The following is a 26,034-nucleotide window of genomic DNA, read 5'->3' as shown; positions in this document are numbered from 1 at the left end:
TGCTGGCCACATTCTCCCACATACTGCTGTACCTCTGAATCATGTGCCACTCCTCTCCTTCAGAAGTCAGTTCCTTGGAGAAAGGCAGTAAGTTATTCCCTTTTTTTGTATTTTTTAAAATTTGGTTATTTGGAGTGCTGATTCAGAAAATTGCATTGGATAGACCACATCAGCTCTAGTTTCTGATATAGAACATATATATCATCCAGTAGTCGCCATCTGCTTGCCCACAGGAAACATAATCGGCACTATAAGAGGGTTTTGGGAGACCAGTCACTCTTGTTGCAATGGTGTATTAGTAAAGGTGAGGCTGTGGACCATATTTTAGTTCTTGTGAACCACTGATGGTCCACGGACCACAGGTCGGGGACCACTGTACTATACTCTAATTACAATCTTTCTTTGGATAAGCCTTTCTAAAATGTTGTAAATAAATTAGACTAGCTATGTAGAACAGGATCAAAGAAGATGGTGGAGATTATTTCAGATATTGAAAATTACCGTTTTCACACTGATAAGATCATTGTGGCTTTTATAACAGATTGCATAAGCAACTTTTGCTAATGATACCATGACACATTGCATGATACACCACCCTGAGAAGCAAAGAGCCACTCTTTCCTTGTGGTTTACTAGAAACATTTAATGTAATGTGCAAATGCTGAATCTTCTATGTCCCTAAACAACACACTGCACATTATGAAAAACCACTGGATTACTTAATAAACTTAATTTATTTATATATGAATGAATTTACTATTGGAAAGAAAATCAATTTTCATGCACAAAAAATTACACATAAAAAACACAAATCATATTCTACTCTCATGCAGTAGTTTTGAACCCAAATTTCCCAACTAAACTGAATCCTGTTTACAATCAGTAGTCACAACTCCTTTCTGCTACAGACCACCATAACATTCAGCTGTCTCTCTGTTTACAGTTATAGAGGGAAAATTAATCTATGGCTCACCTAAAAATCAGACTGACAGGATAGTTAACATATTGCCAAAGGTTTTCATGGCTAGGTTGCTGTGAGTTTTTCGGATTGTATGGCCATGTTCCAGAAGCATTACCTCTTAACATTTCACCTGCATCTGTGGCTGGCATCTTCAGAGGTTCTGTCGGCAGTGAAGCAAATGGAGCGTATCTATGGTTTCACTGCCAACAGAATCTCTGAAGATAGGGAATACATAATTACAATATATGCTACATACAATTACACAAAATCAGATAAGAAAAATAAAATTAACCTTTGTACACTGCCTAGGGCCTGTACATACCAATTTGAAATTGAGCTGTATAAATCTTAACCAAAAAAAAACAAAAACAAGTTGAGCTTACATCATATTTCATTTTGTCCAGAAACTGGAATGACATTCTCTGCTTCACAAATTGCTGCTGCTGGGTGTCTAATTAGGATGTAAAGCTTCTCAGCAATGTCCAAAAATTAACAGTTTTTTTTCTCTAATGTATGTGTTATTATATAATTATATGCTTTGTCTGATTATTTTTATGTATTTATTATTTTAATGTATTATTTTATGCCTTTCATTTAGACCCTAATGACAACATATACAATAGATTCTCAGTTAACTGGAAATCAAGCAACTACAACTCTCAAGCAACTGGCAAAAAGACAAAGAAATAATGCAAATAAAAGGTGTTTTTATAATACAGTTAAACAATAAAACTGTTTTACATTATTTTTATTTTTCTTAATTTGCTTTTTATTACTGTATTTCAATGGACACACCTCCTTCCCCCATCACAAGGAGGGAGCAGAACTGACCCGGTCCCCATTTGTTGCCCTTTTCCTCATCAGATGGGGAAAGGGGGAGAAAAATGCAAGTAGTTCCACTGGTGCTACCCAAGACTCTACTTACCATGAGCACTTGGTGAGGAGGAGTCTTGTGATGCTTCCTTGCCACTGGGGTGGAGCCAAGACAGTGTCATGTGATGGCTCTCACCAGATCCCCATCCCCAAAGCCCCAAGTGTGATAAGGTGGCAAGTCAACTTTAGGTATAATATCGAATGGCATATAATATTAGGCGAGTGTGTGTGTGTGAAAACATGTTATTTATACGTACTTTTGATCCACAATGGCTCCTACATTGGGACCAAAGCTGGCACACATAAACTTAAAACACTTGAGGGTTTTGTTTGTTTGTTTGTTTTGTGGGGAGCCTAATAGGAGATTATGAGAGTTGGAGTCCACCCACATCCAGAGAGACACATGAATTCTACCAATGATAGATCTGGACCAAACGTGACACATAAAAGTATCATGATCCAACTTAAAACACTGTTGGGGATAGGGGGGATGATGGGAGTTGTAGCCGATTTACATCTGGACACCCATGTGAATCCCACTAAAGATACACCTGGACTCACATCATGATTGATCTGGACCAAACTTGGCATGAATATTCAATATGCCCAAATGTGAACATTGATGGAGTTTGGATAAAATAGACATTGACATTTGGGAATTGTAGTTACTGGAACTTATAGTTCACCTACAATCAAATAGCATTCTGAACCCCACCACAGTAGAATTGGGCCTAACTTCCCACACAGAACCCCATGACTAACAGAAAATACTGTGTTTGCTGATGGTCTTTGGTGACCCCTCTGACACTGTCTCACCCCCCCCCCTCCCCAGGTGTCCCAACCCCCAGGTTGAGAAAACGCTGGTCTAAAGGAATGCTGCTTTTCTGTTTCTAATTTTCTGTAGAAATATTTATTACCTGTTCTTTATTGCCCTTTGTTCCTGATCTCCCATTTGTCCTGTATGCATTGAAATCCCTTCAGAACAAATTAATTATTACAATAAATATGAGTTATCAACGGGGGGATCTGTAAAGTCCTACAACCTAGGGATAGCCCACCAAAGAATTTTGGATGTCTTATATGTCCAGTTGTGTGGGCCAACTTATTCCATCTGATGGCAATACTGGCCAAGAAACACAATTTCAAAAGGCGCCTACCTTTTATATATCAATTTTAATTACTCTTTAGATATGAGATATCTATGTTTTATATTATGGGAGGAGGTGAGACTTTCTTGATTGGCATTGCTCAAAAGATATAATTACTTATGTAACTTTCGTCATTGTTTACAGACTTGGTCACAACACTCTTTAGCAAAAGCAAATTCTAACAAGTATCTTGCACAAATCCTCTAGATAAAAGAATATGTGATTGAAGTGAGGGAGAGGCCAAACTACATATGGGTTGGGCTGCATGTTTTGATCCAAAAGGTGTGTATCTAAACGCCTTGCCTGCAGGCAGAAACTAGCGCTATTTCTTAATTACTAACACTGAGAAATACTGCCCCCTACAGGAATGCAATATAAAATTAAAGGACTAGCCAATCTCTTACATAAATGTAAAGTATTCATTTGGGGGGCTCTTCATGCTGCACCCAGTGAACTCCTTTGAAGTTGGAAAGACTCTTTTATACTTTTGTGTTGAATGCAACTCCTGGATCATATGGTTTTGGGCAGGGGTTCTCAAACTTTTTCAGCTGTGGAACTCTTTTTGAAGCAAAGATTTCTCATGGAGCCCCAATAAATGTTTATGAATTATATATTATATTTCAGTTGGGTCTTACAAATCTCTTGAAGGCTTTCAGTAAGTACTGCCAAGAAGTATCAATAACCTACTCCAAGACCAAGGTGATGGTTTTTGGAAAACACTGTCCAAGGTACAAATGGATTTTAGACCAATATGCCAAAGAACAAACCCACTTATTTAAATATTTGGGAATTGTTTTCAGTGAATTGCTTTCCTAGAATCATCACAGGGAAACAGTGAAGCTAGAAGCTGAGAAAACAATAGGTGCCCTGCTTAAATTCTATACACAGGGTGGCCAGCTGATAGAACCTGCCCTAAAAGTTTTCAGTAGTCAAATGCTGGCAAAAATTCTTTATGGTGCAGAAATCTGAGGCTCAGATACCAACATCTGTAAATTCTTGGAAATTTTGCAGAACAAGTTGCTACAACAACTTTATTTTCTTCCACCTGGAACTCCTGCAGCACTTTTGTACACTGAATCTGGATGGCTGTCAGTAAAATCAAAATAGATTGTGCCCAATTAAGATACCTCAAATGAATGGCTATTCAAAATAACTGTCTTCCAGTGTTGTGCTACAAGGAAATTAGTAACCATCAACACTGAAAATCTGGCCTAGAAAATCTCCTACTCAACTACAATCTTTCTGAATTGAATTCTGCCCTTGACGTGGATAAGAGGCAACTAAGAGACTGGCTATTTTGGATTGATTCAAGAAGGACTCTGCAATCAACCAGGAACTCAAATATTTTCCCATGCTTCCCCTTTTTGAAAACTGAACTTTTCAGAGCCGGAATCTGATTAAGCTTAAGCCACCTTCCTTAAGAATTGCCTTCACTGAGCTGCGATTCCAAGTAATGCCAACTGCAGTGCTAGATGGGTGCTACCATAATGTGCCATGGGAAAACAGACTATGCATCTGTAGTCAATGTCAGGTAGAGGACACTGATCATGATTTGTTGGTCTGCCCTTTGTATAGTGACCCGAGATAAATACACAAGGTAAAGGGATCTCTATTGCAAAAACAGTGCAGTTTCTGCTGAGCGACGGAAATGATTATGTGCTACAAAATAGCCCTTTTCACTCTGTCTGCAAAAAGATCAGAAAGATAGAATTAGATAAAATTGCCATCAACTGCAGAGGAGGCCCTAAGGGCTAACTGGACCCTCTTCCAAAATGTATTTTAATTATTGTTAATTTGCATTGTTTTTGCTCTTTGTGAGAACATGATTACAGTTTCCGTTTGGTATCTTTGGTGCCTTTTGCTCCTAGGGTACTATTGTGCACATGTGGTGCTTTTTTGTCATGGCCTTGGTCCGTACAATAAACTATTTTGATGGTGATATTACATTATATATCAGTCATGGGCAAACTATTAGACCAACATAAACTTAACAGTATTTCAGTGGAAGACCCCAGGAGCCATCCAGTCCAACCCCCTTCTGACATGCAAGAAAAGCACAATTAAAGCACCCCCTGAGCGGTGGGAAGGAAATGAGATTTTGGAAGCAAGGAAAATGAGGGGGAAAGTAACCAGGTGGTATGGAAGGAGAGGGGGAAAGGCTTTTGAGGGAGATGAGGGAAAAAGGCTTTTGGCAGCAAGGGAGTAGGAAAGGCTTTTGGAGATGAGGGACATAGGAGAGGGGGAGAAGCAGGAAGGAGGAGAAGGAAGAAGAAGAAGAAGAAGAAGAAGAAGAAGAAGAAGAAGAAGAAGAAGATTCAGAGCTCCTTAGTATGCTTCATGGAGCCACAAGGGATCCTAGGAGCACACTTTGAGAACCACAAGTCTAGGGGATTTGTTGAGCTAAGTTCTGTTTGCAGAAGGTGGTTAACAAAGAGGAAGGTTTTTTCAGTATTGGCACACCTTTGAGCACTGGGCCATCCTTGAAGATTGTTCAAAAGTCTCAAATGACTCAGAAAATTGTGACCAATTTACTTATTAGATAGAAACAATATATTTTTTAAGTAAACCACAGAAAACATACAACCTGCTTCCAAAGACATTCACAAGTACTATTTGACTTATAAAGCACTTTACGCTTTGAAATAAGGCCTCTGAAAGGACCCCCTACTAAAACATAGGATTTTTCCAACTCTAATCTTTACCAAAGTTCTCCACAGGCCTCCTTTGCTTTCTTTGCCTTTATGTAACTGATCAAACTGCTAACCTCACAGGGAGGTTTTAGCTGTAGATTCCTCCACTGTCAGGGTGCTTATCAAAATGGCCCTTAGGGTACTTTTCAGTGCTATGATTCTGTGAGCTCATGCCTGATCTAGCCTTCCATTATATAACTACTGTATGTATATGTGCATTGGAATGCTTTCCCCTCTCCTTTTAGTGTCTCTTGTTTTATTTTTATTTGTTTTGTTTCACCATATTACTTTAGTGATTTATGCAGAAATGAACATCTTAAACTTTCCATTTTTGCTTCCATTGAGGATTTTATACCGAATAATGGCATATAAATCTTTCACTATATGAGGTAAGCCAATAATAGATTTCTTGCATGGGTGTGGTCTTAAGACCATATCATATCCTGTTGCTTCCCAATTTCCTGAATCTCCCTAGCAGGCATGATGGTCTGCGAAAAGGCCTTACTGGTACATTATTTAAACTGTTATGTTTATTCATATCATGATCTGATCACCATGCTCAATATATCTCATATGCATGGGGGTATTGGGGTAATGATACAAAAGGTTTGCTAAGGTAGACCCTCTTTCACTCAAACTCAGCCCCCCCCCCTCCCCCCGAATCAAAATCCTGGCTACAGGCCTGCTCCCTAGGTAAGTATGATAGGATATTAATCCATGTGATTGCCATAGTTCTATACAATGATCTATTTTGAGATCATTGTATAGAAAAGTCAAGAATGTCTGATGGCATGGCAAGCAGTCCTTTAGATGGTTAGCAAGACATTCTGAGTTGCTGCTTCTCAGCTGCTTTCTGGCAAGACTAATGTTTTCTGGAATGTACTGCACTCCACTCTTAATACCTGAATATGGAATAATTCTCTTTCCTATGCAATACATTCCAATAAACTGATGCCCCAAATTGGTAAAGTGAAGATAAAGTACGGAAATCCTGTGCACGCAAGGATAGGCCACTGATCTTTTAAGGGGTGTGTAGAAGGAGGAATTTCACCTTATGCAACCTGTCAGCAACTATTAAAAGTGTAACAGGAATCCACTGTTGTTTGTATCATCACATGCCAAGGTGGAATCTTTGCAAACTGTCTGATCAAGACTCAAGTAGACAAATAGGAATGTCTCTGGTTTTTCTTCTGGACTCTAGGAACAAATAAGCAAATAGGACAGTGGCAATGAAGAGTCTAATGGATATCTTGTGCTTTTGGCTACTCAGGAACCTCTCTCAGCTTTTCCAACTGACTGTTGCTTTGATTCTGACATATGTGGTGCTGAAAGCTATCCAACTGTTTCAAACAAGGCAGAAACTACTCAAGGACTTTAGGAATTTCCCAGGACCTCCCAGTCACTGGCTGTATGGCAATTCCCACATGGTAAGATTTTTTTTTTGTCTTTCTTGATAAGGCTGGATGCCCAGATTCTCTCTTGGTAAATTACATTTTTCTTTTTATAATGATGGGGTTTAAAGTCATTTCTGTCAATGAAGTTGATACAAAATGCCCTGCCCGACTTACCAGGCAGGGATGTTATGGCGGTGAGTGCCCTCCCACTCACCATTGCTTCTGGGGGTTCCTTCTTTCCATCCTGCTCACCCTTCAGACCTGTTACATTATTTATGTGGTTGTGTTAGAGTTTTGTTCATTGTCATAACTTTCACGCGTTTGGCATGGGACCTGGATCCGGCTTGCGTAACTCCTTTCCAATTTGGAGGGGGACAGCGTTGGTGTCTTAGCAGCAACTGATCATTAGTATATACTCATTCTCTTATCTCTCGCATTCACACACATTGCTTGTTTCTGCCTCCTCGTTTCTGTACCTGCTACTTTTCTAACAATATTTTGACAAATTCTAGGTTTCAGGTTATTTATTATAGAGGAAAATAAATCTTGGCCAAAAATATGGAAAACATTTTGTACATGCTCTATGAAGCTGCAGTTTGTACATTTTTATAATATGTCATGTTTATTATTAGTCTTGGCTAATGTTGAGGGTACAGTAAACCAATTGTATGTTAATATTGTCTTATACAAAATTAGCCCTTTTAAGTATCCCAATAAAAAACAGTAAAAGTGTTAATAATATACTCTTAAAATTGTAAGTATGTTAACTTTTATTTAAGAAAATTTTAATTATTAAAATGGTCTTCTGCACCAATATGCAATAAGGCACATGTTCCCATTATATCTCTCAGTGCAATCACTTGGGAGGAGGAATTCAGTAGCACTTTGACTCTAGCACAACCCAATGTATAGAAGAAAGGACCCAATGTATGTTTACTCACAACCAGAAAGAAACAATTTATTGCAGATTTGTGTTCATAGGATAGTAATGTAACTGAGCTCTTGCTTTCAAGCAAAAGGTACCAGGGTTCATCGATTGTGGCAGATCTACACAGAGGACTCCAGAGAGTCCTCTGGATCCACAACAACAACTTGGTACACAAGTGAGGTGAAATTTGCAAAATAGAGAAAAACATAAACCAAAATTATAAGGTAACTGGCCCAATCCGAAGAGGAATATAGAAAAGCATTAAAATATTTAATATTTTGCTTTCTACTCATTATGTTTTATTAGCTACATGGTGCCTTTGGTTGATAGAAGAACCTGAAGGCCAGATCTCATGACCTCTTGGGTCTTCTCTTTTGTGGCAAGTTCGCACTGAGTTTGTAGCCTCTGTCCACTAATAAAATAATTGTCCTTGTCTGTTTTCAGCACTACATTTAGAAGCGCAATGTTTTGACTGTGTTTATCTTTCAACTTCCCATGCAGTTGAAAGGTGGGGAAGAACTAAGATATCTTGTAAAATGGACTGAAGAATATCCATATAATTTCCCTCTGTGGTTTGGAGGTTTCTTAGCCATTTTGGGAATCAACCACCCTGAATCTGCTAAGTTAGCCAGCAGAGGTGGTAAGTATTTCTGTGCATCTGTTCATAGGAAACTCTACACCCTGATTGTACATAATTTTTTTTTGTTTTCTGAAAAAAAAAATGTACTATGGTTGATTCAATCCATGCATGCTGAATTTTTGGATACAGAGGGAGAACTGAACTTTGAATTTAAGGTTGTTAATAGCCTTTCCAATCATTAAAATCTACAAGGATCCAGATTTATCCCTTTTTCAACCTCGTCAGATGGCCACTGGAGGAGCTGTGCTTTCTAGAGGGGTGTGGAGAACCAAGTGTCCCATGCCCCAGATTGCCTGGCTCCAGCCGAGGGTGATAAGATGGGGGGGGGGGAGTGTGACCACTCATGGTGCATGCGGCTTCCCCTATGCATTGTGTAATGGATTGGCCTACCCTAAAGGGTTGGTGTGTAAAAGCTTGGTATAAAAGGTAGAAGCCAGGCCCAGCTTGCTAAAGCTAAGCAGAGCTGAGGGATGGAGCAATCAGGCAGTCTCTAAGGCAGAAGTGCAGCCTGATTGGCTGGTGAAATTGGAGGGAAAAGCTCAGTAGCTGGAGATAGGCAGAGCCAGAGAAAAGGGAAGAAAAAAATAGCCATTTTAAGTTTAGTTAGGGTTTTGGAAATGAAGAAGGACGAGGAGGTTTGAAAGGGGGGGGGGAGAGGGGAAGAAAAGAAGAAAATTGGGAACTGTTTTGTTATAGAAAAGATACCTCTTTGAGGAATAAAAGTTAATAGGCCTCCATAGTGTTTAGAGTGCTGTGTAGGAGGGAGATTTCAAAAGGTTTAAAGATTGAATTTCTATATGTGGAACTGTGTATTAAAGAAACTCAAGATAGAAGTACTATCCTCTGTAACCAGAAAAGCCTGATAAGTTATTTGCAACTATTATACTTATTGACTGTTCAAAATAAACAACAACTTCCTGTTTTGTTCCAATTGAAGTCTCTGTGTGCCTTTTAAACATTTCAGTAAAGGAAGTGTCCTATAAAAATAATAAATTGGTGGCAGTGAAAGTAATCTTTAATAAATAATTGGAAGGAGCAAAGGCAAAATATAATATACAGTGGTGGTTTCCCACTGTCTGGCTTTGTGTGAGTGAGGGTGTGCGTGTACCCTGATTTACCTGATGGCCTCACCTTAAGCCAAGCCTTGTTTTTTGCCTTTTGTCCTCCATCTTGTGTGTGGTGTGCCTGAGGCGAATTCTGCCTACTGTCTCTCCATTGTTTGTTGTAATAGGTGACAGTTTGTTTTAATTGGTGGCACCTGGTGGGATATCCCAGTTTGGTGGGGCATTCTTCACTATACATTGCAATTGCAACACGGGAGCCCTCCCATGTTGCCCTGTCAGTAGTATGTGCCGGCTTCACCTTCTTTCATCCACAGAGCTGGTGCAGCATCAAGTGATGGGAGCTGGCCAGCTCAGTGGGTGACCAAGGCTAAAGCAGAGCATGCTACCGAATTTAGCCCTGTGTGATAAGGTATTTTAAAGGAGCATTTGACTAATTCATGTAAACATTCAGTGATCAAACACTTGTAGAAAAAAATTGAATTCTTTAATTCACTATTCAATGTATTCAACCAATATTCAATATGCACTTCTTGGGATACTGGAAAATATGGTGGATATCTTCATTCCAGGTGATTTTGGATTATTCAAATGATTTGATTTTCGTTTTTAAGCCTCGGTCATACCTCATAGATGATTTACTGAAGGAAGCAGCCTATATGTGATTGCAGAAGGCAGGAAGCAATGGGAGTTGACTGATGGATTTCACAGGGTTTTCTAAGCTGATGAATTCTCAGAGGAAATTTATTAATGCCTTCTCAGGTATTACGGAATTTTCTCATCCAAGTATCAACAAGGGAAGAGCCTGCTTAATTTCCATGATCAGATAGCTTCCTTCATTATTTTTTAAAGTTATTTTAGGATGAAAGCCAATGCATGTTGCCCTTAATTGGTATCAACTAACTATGAATTGTGTGTACATTTACTTGTCACCCTGAGTGCATCTCACTGTTGAACTAAATCAGTTTGACACCACTTTAACTACTATGGCTCAATAGTATGTAATCATATAAGTTCTAGTTTCACAAGGTTTTAGCCTTCTTAGCAAAAAACTGCTAGTACCTCATTAAACTATTTGTAAAGTCCATGACTCCATAACACTGAGCCCCGGCAGTTGAAAATATGTCAAACTGTATTAATTGTACAATGTAGATACACTTCTGATACAACGTGTTCTCTGTTGTTCTACACAGATCCTAAATGTCTCATCCTTTACAACTTTGCTGTTCCATGGATTGGTATGTATTTCCCACTTTTACTTGATTTATGTTAAGAAAGATTTCTGTAGAGCTAGCACATTCTCTTTCTGCTTTCAGAATTGAGCATTTCATAATATATCCCTTTCCTCATATCCCTTTCCAGTGTCACCCAGTGAGGTAGCGCATGGACTTATATACCAGGCTAACCATAGAAAACGTGGCAGAATGGATAATTATAAGAAACATCAGTAAGACAAACAACATGTGATTGTGGAGCATGCAAACAAAACCACATGACCAGAATGCAGGCACATTAAAAATTTCCAAAAGTATATTAGAATAGAGTTTTAGTTTTCTGGGTATAAAATTAATATACCATATGTATGTTGGGCTCTAAATAATGGTTTTGGGGTATTAACTGACAAAAAAACTATTGATTTATTATTTTTTTTACTGAAGGATGGAACAAAAATTATATTCAGTTACCCCTTTAGATGGTGCTACCTGGAGTGTTCTATACCTCCTATATTGCCTTAATAACACTGCTGCATTCACCTTGAACCTTTGAACTCAATAGCTAATAAGTAGGATTTTTTTTTAGTAGAGTAAGCCCTTGGTATCTATTAATGTTTGGTTCCTAGACCCCCATGGGTTCCAAAATCTCGGAATGCTCTTTTTACATTTTATACAATGGTTTATACAAAAATGCAAAAATTAAGGTATTTTGGGGACATCAAAAATTCAAATGATGGATGGTTCAATCATTGGATGTAGAGTCTATAGACAGGGAAAGCTGATTGTGATAAAATTAGGAGCGTAGCAGCTGAACCAGCCCTACAGCTACACACATAGATTCCAGAAGAGAAAAGAAATAAGCTCAGTTTCTGTGGATAGCATATAGAAGTACATTCAGTCATATACAAGTACATGCAGTTTTATAGAACAATGGAGATAGAAATGACTTTAAATAGTCTGATGCAGAAAGATAGTGGATGTAGCAAAACAAATAAATAAAAAAATCTGCAAGTGGCCACAGTTTTGCAAAGACAGGTAATTCCAGTATTTTAATGTCTTATGTTTTCCATATTTTCCTTGTTTTAGGAAGGGGACTGCTGGTCCTCAATGGACCAAAGTGGCAACAACACCGGAAGCTGCTCACACCAGGATTCCATCATGAGATTCTGAAGTCTTACGTGACTCCTATTATGGAGTCTGTGAAAGTGATGCTGGTAGGAAACATCTTTCACAATGGTCAGATCCATTTGACTAAAGATAACCCAATACTGTATACTAGAAATAATTGAGTAAGTTCATAAAGAATGAATTGCTAATTTGGCCAGCTATATAGACCAGGGCTTCTTGAACCTTTCCAAGAAGGATCCCTTTTGGCCTGAGAAATTTTTATTTGACTCCCAGGTATATCAGTTTATAATCTATATCTATCTATCTATCTGTATATATAATAAAGAAGAGTGTTTGTTTGTATCGGACAGAGGAAGTGCGGCGGGAGGTGTATGTGGCAGCGTTCTGATTGGCTGCCGCTGTGGTGCTATTTGCATATGGTCTCTGATTGGCCAGCTTCAATATTCGCCCCTGGTGGAGAAGAGGGTTCATGGCAGAAACGGGGCATGACAGAAGGAAATTTGCATATGGTCTCTGATTGGCCAGCCTCAAATCCAACATTCCGAGATGAGAAAGAGAGGAAAGGAAAGGCCGGGGCCTGGGTCAGAACACTACCAATACAGACTGAAATAGGCACACAGAGCCCCCATCACCCACTCTACATCCTACTGCAGTTTGGAGGACTATGAACCATGGATGATGGGACTTGTAGTACCACCACTCACATTCTGAGACCGCTGTTAACCTTATCCAATGACTGATCAGGACCAAACTTCGCACATAGACCTCTCATGACCCACTTTACGTCCTGGTGTGGTTTGGCCGGGGATGGACCATGGATTATGGGACTTGCAGTACCATTGCTCAATTCCTCAGACCACTGCAACCCTCATCCAATTACCAATAAATACCAAAGTTGGCACACTGAGTCTCCATGACACACTCTACACCCAGGTGCAGTTTGAAGGAGGATGCACCATGGACGATGGGACTTGCAATACCTGCACTCCCTTCCTAAGACCATTACAACTGCCAACGATGATGGATCAGGACCACAATTTACACAGAGAGCCTGCATAACTCACTCTACATCCTGGTGCGGTTTGGAAGAATTTGACAATGGATGATGGAACTTGCAGTCACTTCACTCACTTCCTGAGACCTCCACTACCCAAGACTGCTGCAAAACCCATCTAATGACCAATCAAGACTAACGTTGGCACACAGAGCCCCCATGACCCACTCTACATCCTGCTGCAGTTTTGGAGAAGGGTGGACCATGGATGATGGAACTTCCAGTACCTTCACTCACATTCTGAGACCTCTGCAAACCTCATCCAATGACGGATCAAGACCAAACATGGCACATAGACCTCTCATGACCCACTTTACGTCCTGGTGTTGTTTGGAAAAAATTGGAGATGGATGATGGGACTTACAGTACCTTTGCTCACTTCCTGAGACCACTGAGACCCTCGCCAATGACTAATCAAGACTAAACTTGCCACATGGAGCTCCAATGACCCACTCTACATCCTGCTGCAGTTTGGAGGAGGACAGACCATGGATGATGGGACTTCAAGTACCTCCACTCCCTTCCAAAGATTGCTGCAACCCTCTTCTAATGACCAATCAAGACCACACTTGGTACACAGAGCCCCCATGATCCACTCTACATCCTGCTGCAGTTTGAAAGGGGATGGACTTTGGATGATGGGACTTGCAGTACCTTCACTCCCTTACTGACACCACTGACACCCTCATCTAATGACTGATAAAGACCAAACGTGGCACACAGAGCCCCCATGACCCACTCTATATCCTGCTGCTGTTTGTAGGAGGATGGCCCATGGATGATGGGACTTCAAGTACCTTCACTCACTTCCTGAAAATAATGCTGCCATTATCCAAAGACCAATAAAGACCAAACTTGGCATACAGAACCGCCATTACCCACTTTCTCTAATAACCCGGGCAACGCCAGGTCCCCAAGCTAGTATATATAATAAAGAAGAGTGTTTGTATGGGAAGGACAGAGGTGCGGAGGGCGGAAGGTGTATGTGCCAGCGTTCTGATTGGCTGCCGCTGTGGTGCTATTTGCATATGGTCTCTGATTGGCCAGCTTCAATAGGAGCCCCTGGTGGAGAAGAGGGTTCATGGCAGAAACGGGGCATGACAGAAGGAAATTTGCATATGGTCTCTGATTGGCCAGCCTCAAATCCAACATTCCGAGATGACAAAGAGAGGAAAGGAAAGGCCGGGGGCTGGGTCAGAACACTCCCAATACAGACCGAAATAGGCACACAGAGCCCCCATCACCCACTCTACATCCTACTGCAGTTTGGAGGAGTATGAACCATGGATGATGGAACTTGCAGTACCACCACTCACATTCTGAGACCGCTGTTAACCTTATCCAATGACTGATCAGGACCAAACTTCGCACATAGACCTCTCATGACCCACTTTACGTCCTGGTGTGGTTTGGCCGGGGATGGACCGTGGATTATGGGACTTGCAGTACCATTGCTCAATTCTTCATACCACTGCAACCCTCATCCGCTTACCAATACATACCAAACTTGGCACACTGTGTCTCCATGACACACTCTACATCCAGGTGCAGTTTGAAGGAGGATGCACCATGGACGATGGGACTTCCAATACCTGCACTCCCTTCCTAAGACCATTACAACTGCCAACGATGATGGATCAGGACCACAATTTACACAGAGAGCCTGCATAACTCACTCTACATCCTGGTGCGGTTTGGAAGAATTTGACAATGGATGATGGGACTTGCAGTCACTTCACTCACTTCCTGAGACCACTGAGACCCTCGCCAATGACTCATCAAGACTAAACTTGGCACATGGAGCTTCAATGACCCACTCTACATCCTGGAGCAGTTTGGAGGACGACAGACCATGGATGATGGGACTTCAAGTACCTCCACTACCCAAGACTGCTGCAAAACTCATCTAATGACCAATCAAGACCAACGTTGGCACACAGAGCCCCCATGACCCACTCTACATCCTGCTGCAGTTTTGGAGAAGGGTGGACCATGGATGATGGAACTTCCAGTACCTTCACTCACATTCTGAGACCTCTGCAAACCTCATCCAATGACGGATCAAGACCAAACTTGGGTCTCATGACCCACTTTACGTCCTGGTGTTGTTTGGAAAAATTTGGAGATGGATGATAGGACTTGCAGTACCTTTGCTCACTTCCTGAGACCACTGAGACCCTCGCCAATGACTAATCAAGACCAAACTTGGCATACAGAGCCCCAATGACCCACTCTACACCCTGGTGCAGTTTGGAGGACAGACCATGGATGATGGGACTTCAAATACCTCCACTCCCTTCCCAAGATTGCTGCAACCCTCATCTAATGACCGATCAAGACCAAACTTGGCACACACAGCCCCCATGACCCACCCTACATCCCGGTGCTGTTTGAAGGATGGACGATGGATGATGGGACTTGCAATACGTTCACTCACTTCCTGAAACCATAGCGACACTCATTCAAAAACCAGTAAAGACCAAACTTGGAACATAGAGCCCCCATGGCCAACTCAACATTCTGGTGAGGTTTGGGGAGTACAGACTATGGATGATGGGACTTCAAGTACCTCCACTCACTTCCCAAGACCTCTGCAACACTCATCTAATGACCGATAAAGTCCAAACTTGGCACATAAAACCCCCATGACCAACTCTCCATCCTGGAGCAGTTTGGAGGGGGATTGACCACAGATAATGGGACTCACAGTAACTTCACTAACTTCCTGAGACAACTGCGAGTCATATAAATAACTGATAAAGACCAACCTTGATACACAATTCCTTTCTCAAATAACCCGGGCAGCGCCGGGTCCCCAAGCTAGTATAGGTATAAAATCAACATTTACTGTCAGCAAATCAGTTGTCAGCCCCCGGTGGCGTAGTCGGTTAAACCCTTATGCCGGCAAGACTGAAGACCGACAGGTTGCAGGTTCGAATCTGGGGAGAGCGTGGATGAGCTCCCTCTGTCAGCTCCAGCTCTCCCTGTGGGGACATGAAAGAAGCCTCCCACGAGGATGGTAAAACATCAAAAACATCCGGGCATCCCCTGGGCAATGCCTTGCAGATGACCCATTCTCTCATACCAGAAGCAATTTGCAGTTTCTCAAGTCTCTCCTGACATGAGAACAAAACAAAAACAAATTAGTGTTTGCAAAACTTGCTAAATAGACTGACTTCCCTTTTTATGAAGTACAACTGAGTCCACTTTAAACAGTCCACAACAGATTTGATTTGAGTAAACATTTACAACAGCTTCTAGATGACATTCAGAAAATGTTAACTGCTACCAAATTTTTCAGGACTCCAATATTGAGTTCAGGGGACCTTATTTGTGATCAGGACCCACAGTTTAAGAAGCCGTGATATAGAAGCCTCCCACAAGGATGGTAAAAACATCAAAACATCTGGGCATCACCTGGGCAAAGTCCTTGCAGACGGTCAATCCTCTCATACCAGAAGCGACTTGCAGTTTCACAAGTCGCTTCTGACACGACAAAAAAAAAAAAAACCTTGCTGGGTGGAGAGTGCCACACTGAGTTAAGGTACAGTTTAGTTTTTACAGCCAACTTCATTGAACATGCACTCACAAGCCTTTTTCTCTGAAATTTACTTCATCTTTTTTCTTCTGCCATGTCCCTTCATGTGCTTCTCTTATTGGTGGTGTTGGCTCGGCAGACTTTTTTCTTCTTCTGCGTGTTATTAGGTTGAACTTTCCCCTAGCCTCTCCTTTTGGTTCCTCACTCCTTTCTGTTGCACAGTGCATGCAAGATTTTGTCTGAACTTTATTTAGGCTGGTAATTATTATATTTTCCCTAGCTTTAGTCCCTTCACTATGAACGCCAAAATTCCACAGCATTTAAAGTGGCATCAAACTGCATTGACACTACAGTACAGATGCAATCCTAATCCTTGTTATTGAACCTTCAAGAAAATATTGAGTGAACAAAAAAAATCTTAAATTTTTATTTAAATATATTTTATTTTATATCAATGTAATATTAACATTAAATAGCAACTGTTTAAAATCATGTCTTTTCTTTAAAGGGTGCCACTTTGGATATGGTATGGTTAATTTTACCTTCATTTCTGCCTTAGACATAGGGAGCTATCAGTGACAGACTGGTGGATCCAAAGTCAATAGCAATAGAAGGGGGCCTGAGTATAAATACATATGCATAAGATTGTTAGCAATACACATTCTACATGCCATTACCTTGAGATTTGACTTTCAATAAACTGAGGAACATGAAATAAATAGTGAGATCCTTCTAGTGTCTTTTGATGAAAAATACTCTAGGATTTTTTTCTCCTCTTCTCATGTTCCTGTCTCTATATTTCATTAAAAGGAAAACTGGGAGAAGTTGATATTAGAAGACCCAGAAGTATCACTGGAGATTAATGAACATGTTAGCTTGATGACTCTTGACAGCATCATGAAATGTGCCTTCAGTTGCCAAAGCAACTGCCAGACTGATAGGTCAGTTTAAAAAATAATCATATGTTTTCTGATATGTACAAATTGAGGTTTGCCTGGAGTTTAGAAAAGTTGTTAGATCCTTCGGGACTTAAGCTTCCTAGGATTCATCTATGTCTTGTTTCCTTTTCAAAGGGAGAATCCTTATGTTAAAGCAATCTTTGAGCTCACCTTCTTGGTTTATCAGAGAGCAAAGACACCTTTCTACCACAGTGATCTCATTTACTGGTTCACTTCTTCTGGGCGCCGATTCCGCAAAGCCTGTAGATTAGCTCACCTTCACACAGGTATATTCCTTTCGTATTTCTCTGTATCAATGGTTGGAAACTGATGGTTTTTCAGATATTGGAATGGTATTCCCATGAACTGTAACCCTAAGTAATGTTGAAGGATGATGGAAAACTGAACTCTCACAACATGCAGAGAATTACACTTTCCTCATTCCTACTCTACATTATTTATTTATTTATTTATTATTCAAACTTATATGCCGTCACTCCCCTGGGGCTTGGAGTGGCTTACAAGAACAGGCTAAAATCTAACACAATTTAAAAACAATTTAAAACAATTTAAAAACAATTTAAAAACAACAACATCAAAGATTATATTATGCATTCTGATATAACAGTTTCCTGCAAGCAGTATTAAATCACATTTAATCATGTTGGTATTGGACTTCCATGACTTCATCTCTTCATGTCATTTGTAAACTGCCTGGGATTTCATATCTTCCCATACTACTTGTCAGTGATCCTGCATTGCTACAGGGATAGAAGGACACACTGCACTACCAGCAAAGGTGGAATGGCTATACCTAATCTAAATAAAAAAGATAGATTCAGGAAATTACATTCTAATCATTCAAACGAAAAAGGATACTTCATTGCATTCCCATTATGTCTTTTCCTCTGCAGATAAAGTCATTAGGGAGAGAGTAAAGGCCCTCCAGGATGAGCAAAAATCTGAGAAGTTTCTGAAGAAGAGGCGCCTGGACTTTCTTGATATTCTTCTTCAAGCAAGAGTCAGTGACGTGACCATTTGTTTCTTTCATTTATAATTATATATTGGTGAAAATGGCATTTAGTGTTTTTAAAATAAACCATCAAACTGACAATTGTCTTACATTATTAGGATGAAAAGGGAAATCCATTGCCTCATGAAGATCTGCGTGCTGAGGTGGACACCTTCATGTTCACAGGCCACGATACCACCGCTAGTGGGATTTCTTGGTTGTTTTACTGCATGGCTCAAAATCCCGAACATCAGGAGAGATGCAGGGAAGAGATAAAGGAAGTTCTTGGAGACCAGGAGACTATTCGATGGTGGGATCGCATTCTTTTCATCCTTCTTTTAGACTGGACTTTATACATACAACAACATATCTGAAACCAAAACCTTGAAAACTTATTTTGTAACTTCCAACCACCAGGCAAATTACAGTTCTAGGAGCTGTAATTCACAAAGTAGCACAGTGGGAGATACACTTGCTTTCACACGTGTGTCACAAGGTACTGTTGCTAGTAGGATCCTTAGAAGATCTGACTTTCATCATGTGCAAATGCAGAGGCTGTGGCATATATGGGCGATACCCAGTTCAAATTATTAGTCCCAACTATAGCAGGCCCCTTAAACAAATCTAATTAATAGAAATCTTAATTCCCCTAAATTGTTAATTCACTGAATCTCCTCTAGTGTGGACATAAAGTTGGCATTTCCTGTTTCTCATTTGGTAGGGACCAACCATTCATTGCTATAAATCATGGGGGAAATGAGATACTCCAGGAATTGATGGATCAGAACCTGCAGTATTCCTTACCATTAGCTACATTTGTTAGGAGTGGAAGTCCAGGAAGACATTAGCACATGAACATTTGATTACTAATTGCTTTTATTACTAATATTATGCTACATTTGTAATTTTAGCCACATAAATTGGAGCCCCTGGTGGCACAGTGGGTTAAACCCCTGTGCCGGCAGGACTGAAGACCGACAGGTCACAGGTTCGAATTCTGGGAGAGGCGGATGAGCTCCCTCTGTCAGCTCCAGCTCCTCATGCAGGAACACGAGAGAAGCGTCCCACAGGATGATAAAAACATCAATTCATCCAGGCGTCCCCTGGGCAGCGTCCTTGCAGACAGCCAATTCTCTCACACCAGAAGTGACTTGCAGTTTCTCAAGTCGCTCCTGACACGACAAAAAAAACCCCACATAAATTTAATCTTCCCTCATATCGATTCTCTCTCTCTCTCTCTCTCTCTCTCTCTTTTGTTCACACACACACACAAACTATATTGCAATGTATGTAACATCAGAATGTACATGGGCCCTATGCACACATCACACTATATTCCAGGAACCCTCAAGAATCTCAGGATGCCAGAGAAAACAGCATGCTGGTGCACACTGACTGCACACTGCTGCTTAGATATTAGTGGCTGAGCATTGACGCACTTCTGAGATGTCATAGTGGACTCCATGTATCTTACACTTTTGAAGTTTTCTTTTCCCCTCCAATCAAAATTAAAAGCCTCTAGGTTTTTTGGACTTCAATTCCCAGAAATCCCAGCCAGCTTACTGGCTGTTAGGAACTAAAGTCCAAAACACCAGGGGGAGCAAATGTTTGTCCATGCTTGGTCTAAATCCATCATCAGTGGGATTCATAGAGCTCTCTGCTCTTGGGTAGACTACAACTTCCATCATCCTCTGTCAACCCCTCACTCTCAAAACCCATGACTATTTTAAGCCGATCATGATGGGTATGTGTTCTAAGTTCTGTTGTGATCTATCATTGGCAGCCAGTATGCCGGAGTCATCCTGGAAAATAAATAAATAAATACATACATACATACATATTTTGACTTATATATAGAGAGGGGGGGCTCAGGGCATCACTGTTTATAGGTATTGCATGTCAGATCTAAGTAGTCTCTGATTTAGTTAGTCAGAGACTAATTAGGTCTGACATATGATATCTACTTTTTTAGGTGAAATCTTCAGTCTAGTTTGGAATCAACAGTTATTAATCTTTTTTTCTGTGAATTTTTTCTCACTCTCTTATACAGGGATGACTTGGGGAAGATGCCTTATGTCACTATGTGCATAAAAGAGAGTCTTCGCCTTTACTCTGTAGTACCTCTGATCTCTCGAGAACTGGAGTCACCTCTGACGTTTGATGATGGAAAAACCTTGCCAGAAGGTCGGTTTTCCACTTACCTTAGTCAGTGCTTTTATTTTGGTAGACACAAGAGAGATACATGAAATATTTAGGCAAACAGATAGAGGAGACAGAGAGGCTGTTAAGGCAAAGTTTAAAATTCTGTATATCAAAAAGCTACACCGTTAAAATCAATTTAAGGGAAAGCTGCCTTATTGTTTCAAATAAAACAACAATTAATAATGCTTTATTACCACCAACCAAAATAAAAACATCAAATTGAGCAGAGTTGCAGTGTCAATAATGCTGCTTAGCTTACCATTTTTTCAGAAGGGAAGAAATCAAGTATGTAATTGACAGTTTGTACTTCACATTGGAGGCCACCCTCAGAAGTACCATTGATAGGCTTGTAGGAGAGGATCCTTTTGATGGCTTCCACCATCTATGGAGATCCATGCCAAGATCAACAGGGCTGTTTTACTTCCCTTTATTGTCCATCCACTCTCAGGAAAGGGTTTTTCACCTCAAGAGGATTTCAGTAACAATGCTGGTTTGCTGCAGAAAAGGTTTTAACATAATACCCGCTGTCCTTTCTTATTTATTGTGCTTCCAGTTATTCCATGTTGTATTTTAATTGCTTTTATCAGTGCTATTTACCTGATTCTCATTCCATTATAGAAAGGTAGATTATGACTCTCATGGAATAAAAATATCTCTTATTGGGGATTATATAATGGAGAGGACTTGTTTGTGCCACTACGTAGATCCAAGATATGAGGATGAAAGAAAGTAAATCTGGCTACCAATATTTAAAAAACTCTAAAATCAGGACATTAAATAAAGAACAACACCCAGAAAACAGGGGAATTTCAGACAGGAAACAATCAGGGCCAGTTAATACCTCCCAACAAAGGATTCCCTCAGGCAGGAAGCTACCAGGCTATTCAGTGCTAATCAAGCTGGCCAATTGCAACATTCACACTTTCCCCAAACAGACAAAAGTTCTTTCTCCCACCCTGGACATTCCACAGATATATAAACCTCACTTGCCTAGTTTCCAACAGACCTCACAACCTCTGAGGATGCCTGCCATTGATGTGGGAGAAATGTCAGGATAGAATGCTTCCGGAACATGACCATACAGCCCAGAAAACTCACAGCAATCCTAAGTTATTTCCAGTGCCATGTTCTACTTGATAGGTTTTTATTAGACAAAGCATTTTTGAGATATATATGTCTTTCGTGACCAAACATTTCATGCTCAAAACAAGAATTTAATATGGATCCAGAAATTAAGTAAAGCCAGTGAAGTACAGGCAATGTCTATTAATATGTACCAGTCCAAACATACTTTCCCCTTCAATAATTTTGAATGATGATAAATGTAGTTCTCTTAACAATCTTTAAAGTCTGCTGTAGAGACCCATTATGGTAAACGTCACCAAGACATAAGTGGTAGCGCTCTTACTCTTCTTCCCCAGAAAGGGCACAACAACCAGTCAATCTATATAAACTTATAGAATCTTTGGGATTTGTTACAATGAATTGTTTTCTTCTGTTCAGGTTGCCTAATAGGACTAAATATATTTGGACTTCACAGAAACCGTGAAGTGTGGGACAATCCTGAGGTAGGTGAAGAAAGGGATTAGACTCATAGAATCTTAGAGATGGAACAGACGAAAAGGGTAACCTAAACCAACCCCCTTCCTTGCAGATGGGCACAATTATAGAACTCCAAAAAGATGCCCATTCAACCTCTTCTTAAAGGCCTCAATTCCGCTACCCAATAAGGCTGTCTGTTCTCCTCTTGATCTACAGGAGCAAGACTGAGGAACAATGACAATAAGAGTCACACATCATTGGGAAGTTTGTGGGATATTTGATCACCTAAATAGAGGAGGTTAAAAAATGCTACCAGGACTACATAGAGCCTAAATGAATCCATTGTGTTTGTCAGCATTGAAGACATCATACATCAAATGCCCATGCATGGTGTGAACAATGCGAATTTTTACAACAAGGCAAGCTATAATGCACATCTGTACACAGGTGTAAACCATACAGCATGATAAAATTAATGAAGGGATGGATACTGTGTTGATTTGCACATGTGTATGGGGAGAAGGTAGATGAACACCCCACCCTTGAAGCCTCCATGTCTGTGTTGCCGATTCCTATTGCCTTAGGAGGTCCACATAGATGCATCCTCCAAGTTAATATATTTGACCTGTAACCCTGGGCATATTCAGTGTTAGATAGTGGCCTCCATATTACTAGAAGATGAATCCATTCTGGATTTTAGTCTCAATTTTTGAGGGACTATTTGAGGGTCTGAGTTTTAGTGTGTGTTAATGTTCAACACCTTGGATAAAAAATTCAATTTAGAACTGAAACTTGTGTCGCTATTGAGAGCACCCCATATTTAAAGAGATCAAGTCCACAAACTGTGTCAAGAATTGCCTGAATGGAGCTCTTGAAGAGATGATGAAAAGCTGAAATATTTATGGTAGTGGGTACCTTTAGCTGGCCTCAGGCTAAGAGGTGGCTCATGGAAGGGTTCCAAAGGAATTTCATGCATCTCGGGGATTGTAAACTAGGTCCAGCACCTTAGGCTGACTCAATTGGAACACTCTACTCGAGTGTAATATGCCATCGAATGTAATGTGCACCTCAGTTTTGAACATGTGTATTACAAAAAAGGATTTCCTGTCAAAAGTAATGTGAGGTGGTGGTGGCCACGAAAAAGCCGTACCCCTCTGTCTAGCTTTTCCACCAGATTTTTCACAGCCACCTCTGCCTCTCCCTCCTTTGTCCCTTGCTGGGATCTGTTGTCCAAAACCACAGACAAGTTTAGGTGTGCCATTCTAATGTGCCATCAAATCTAATGTACACCTCAGTTTTAGTGATGTAATTCAGCAAAAGAAAAAGGGAATGTTAAACTTGAGTAAATATAGTAAACGTTTTATGTTTACTTTCAGGTGTTTGATCCCATGCGATTTTCCCCAGAGAATTCACGTTTGCGTCATCCCTATGCTTACCTGCCTTTTTCTGCTGGTCCAAGGTAGTGACATTTAAGGACGTATTCGCACAACTAATTACACCCAACACCACCCCCCCACCCCCCAATAAACCTGTAAAAATTAAAAGAATTTACCCAGCCGCCATTAGGCCTTGTAGCATGCTTCCTGGAATATACCAATTTAGTGCTAAGAGAGATGCAGGGAGGAGCAATTCCCCACCCACCCCTCTCCCCCCACCCTGTCTCTTAGCATTACATTGGCATGTTCTGAAAAGCATGCCGAAAGGTGTAATGGTGGCTGGGTAAGTTTTGCTTTTCTTTTAATTGTATTTTTGGGAGGTGTTGGGGAGGGGGTGGGTTCCCTCTTCACTTCTCTGAGCCCACAAGGTCCAAAAAAGCAAATTGGGCTGTGCGGACTGATTCCCCAGTAGTCCCAGGACTATCGAGGGGTCAGTCCCCACAGCAACCATACTCCATTTAGACCAAGGTCTTTCAGGAAGACCCAGGTCTAATGAAGTATCAGATTAATTTGGGACAAAGCAGGATTTTCCTACCATTGGATTTTCCCGCTTTGTCTCAAATTAATTTGGTTTGACCAGAGACGCCATTTGGACGCCTCCTGTAAAACCGCAGGAGTTCTTGCATTATGGGCCCTGTCTGGATGGGACCTTGCAAAATGGGATTGTTTTGTTTTCCCAAATATTCTATGGTCTCATCAGTGATGCTCCCATGTTAGGTGGGCAGTGAATTCACAGAATGGTCTGGATAGTTTTAAAGCAGTTCACTAAAAATTATGATTGCTAGACTGAATGCAAAGCACAAGACTGATAAAATGGATTTGTTTTACTTTTCCAAATATTCTATTGTGAGCAGTGCTTGCATGCTAGGTGAGTAGTTTTACAGTAGTTATTCATGCTGCTAAATCCATTTGGGAGACAATTTGGCACCCTAGAGAGTTCCTTCAACATGTGGACTAAAATATAGAATAGAGTTATCATCTCACTGCCATGGGGACCACTAGTCATTGCTGGGCCATATTTTTCAAAATGTAACACTGTCTCATCTTTCTCTTTGCTCAGAAACTGCATTGGACAACAGTTTGCTCTCATAGAGATGAAGGTGGTTCTTGCACTGACTTTGCTCCAATTTGAGCTGGAACCAGACCCAGCAAACCCTCCAGTTCCTGTGGCTCAACTCGTCACACGCTCTGAGAATGGAATCCACCTGAAACTAAAGAAACTCATTTGATACTTCAAGTTTGCATAACCCTGGTGCTCTGAAATGACTAGCTACGAATCTGGGTACTTCCCTAACTAGGACTAAAATGTGGTTTGAGACCCCATTAAAAATTATCTCTGTTTCCTTCACAAACTCAAATCTAACATTACTTTTCAAAGAGGAATTAACTGTAATCTCCATGAAACAGACAAATTAGTTTCCCATCATCACAAATTAATTAATCCTGTGTGATCAATTTAAAAAAAGTCTTGATACTAATTACTAAATTGGGGAGGGGGGAGTTGTTTCTAAAGTGTTTCTAAAATATCATAAGGATTCCATATCGTAAATGTAACAATATAATAAAATGTTCATTACTTTTTCATTATGTCATTGTGCTATTGAAGGGAGCTTCCAGGGCTCATTTCTCCCTCATTGTAGAGCTATTCAGATGAAACTTCCTACTATGGTAGAACACATTTACCACTGTTACCCCCCCCCCCCCCAAATCCAAGTTTCAGAGTGCTTGTGTATCGGCTGTGACCGTACCTTGAGAAGTCTGACTTGACCATAGTGGTTCATGCCTTAGTTACCTCCAGATTGGATTATTGCAATGGATTCTATGTGGGGCTGCCCTTGAAGATAGCCCAGAAACTGCAGTTAGTGCAAAGGTCGGCAGCCAGGTTACTAATTGGTGCAAATTATAGGGAGCGGTCAACCCCCCATTCAAATAGCTCCACTGGCTGTCGATAAGTTTCTGGTCCAAATTCAAGATGGAGGTTATTACCTATAAAGCCCTAAACAGTTCGGAACCCTTTGTGACCACATCTTCCCTTATGAACCTGCACGGACATTAAGATCTTCTGGAGAGGCTCTTCTCTCACCCCCACCCCAGTCACAAGCATGGCTGGTGCAGACGAGAGAGAGGGCCTTCTCATTGGTGGCCCCCCAGCTCTGGAATTTCCTCCCCAGGTAGATTAGGCTAGCACCCACCCTGTCCATCTTCAACCCAAATATCTAAAAACATGTGCCTTCAATTAGACAATCCCCCAGATAACCTGGCCCAACCAGAACCC

At 40.7% G+C, this 26,034-nt stretch overlaps 1 protein-coding gene across 1 annotated transcript; it reads left to right on the top strand.

Annotated features, from left to right (window-relative positions):
* Positions 1-6,753: 6,753 nt before the first annotated feature.
* On the top strand, positions 6,754-25,449 carry LOC132773393 (cytochrome P450 4B1-like). Its single transcript, XM_067467892.1, has 12 exons — positions 6,754-7,099; positions 8,496-8,634; positions 10,889-10,933; positions 11,996-12,123; positions 17,440-17,570; positions 17,703-17,854; positions 18,482-18,588; positions 18,699-18,889; positions 20,630-20,763; positions 22,285-22,349; positions 23,700-23,782; positions 24,820-25,449. The coding sequence occupies exons 1-12, from the start codon at positions 6,902-6,904 to the stop codon at positions 24,986-24,988; spliced, it is 1,542 nt and encodes a 513-aa protein (XP_067323993.1). The 5' UTR covers positions 6,754-6,901; the 3' UTR covers positions 24,989-25,449.
* The last annotated feature ends 585 nt before the right edge of the window (positions 25,450-26,034 follow it).

Source organism: Anolis sagrei, chromosome 4 (assembly GCF_037176765.1).
Source record: "Anolis sagrei isolate rAnoSag1 chromosome 4, rAnoSag1.mat, whole genome shotgun sequence".
Classification (NCBI taxonomy): Eukaryota; Metazoa; Chordata; class Lepidosauria; order Squamata; family Dactyloidae; genus Anolis; species Anolis sagrei.
This window is presented reverse-complemented; position numbering and strand designations above follow the sequence as displayed.

Excerpts from the sequence above, each read along its gene's own strand:
- LOC132773393 (XM_067467892.1), top strand. The coding sequence starts at position 6,902 with ATGAAGAGTCTAATGGATATCTTGTGCTTTTGGCTACTCAGGAACCTC. Across the intron at positions 18,890-20,629 it reads GACCAGGAGACTATTCGATG|GGATGACTTGGGGAAGATGC; the intron begins GTGGGATCGCAT and ends TCTCTTATACAG. Across the intron at positions 22,350-23,699 it reads AAGTGTGGGACAATCCTGAG|GTGTTTGATCCCATGCGATT; the intron begins GTAGGTGAAGAA and ends GTTTACTTTCAG.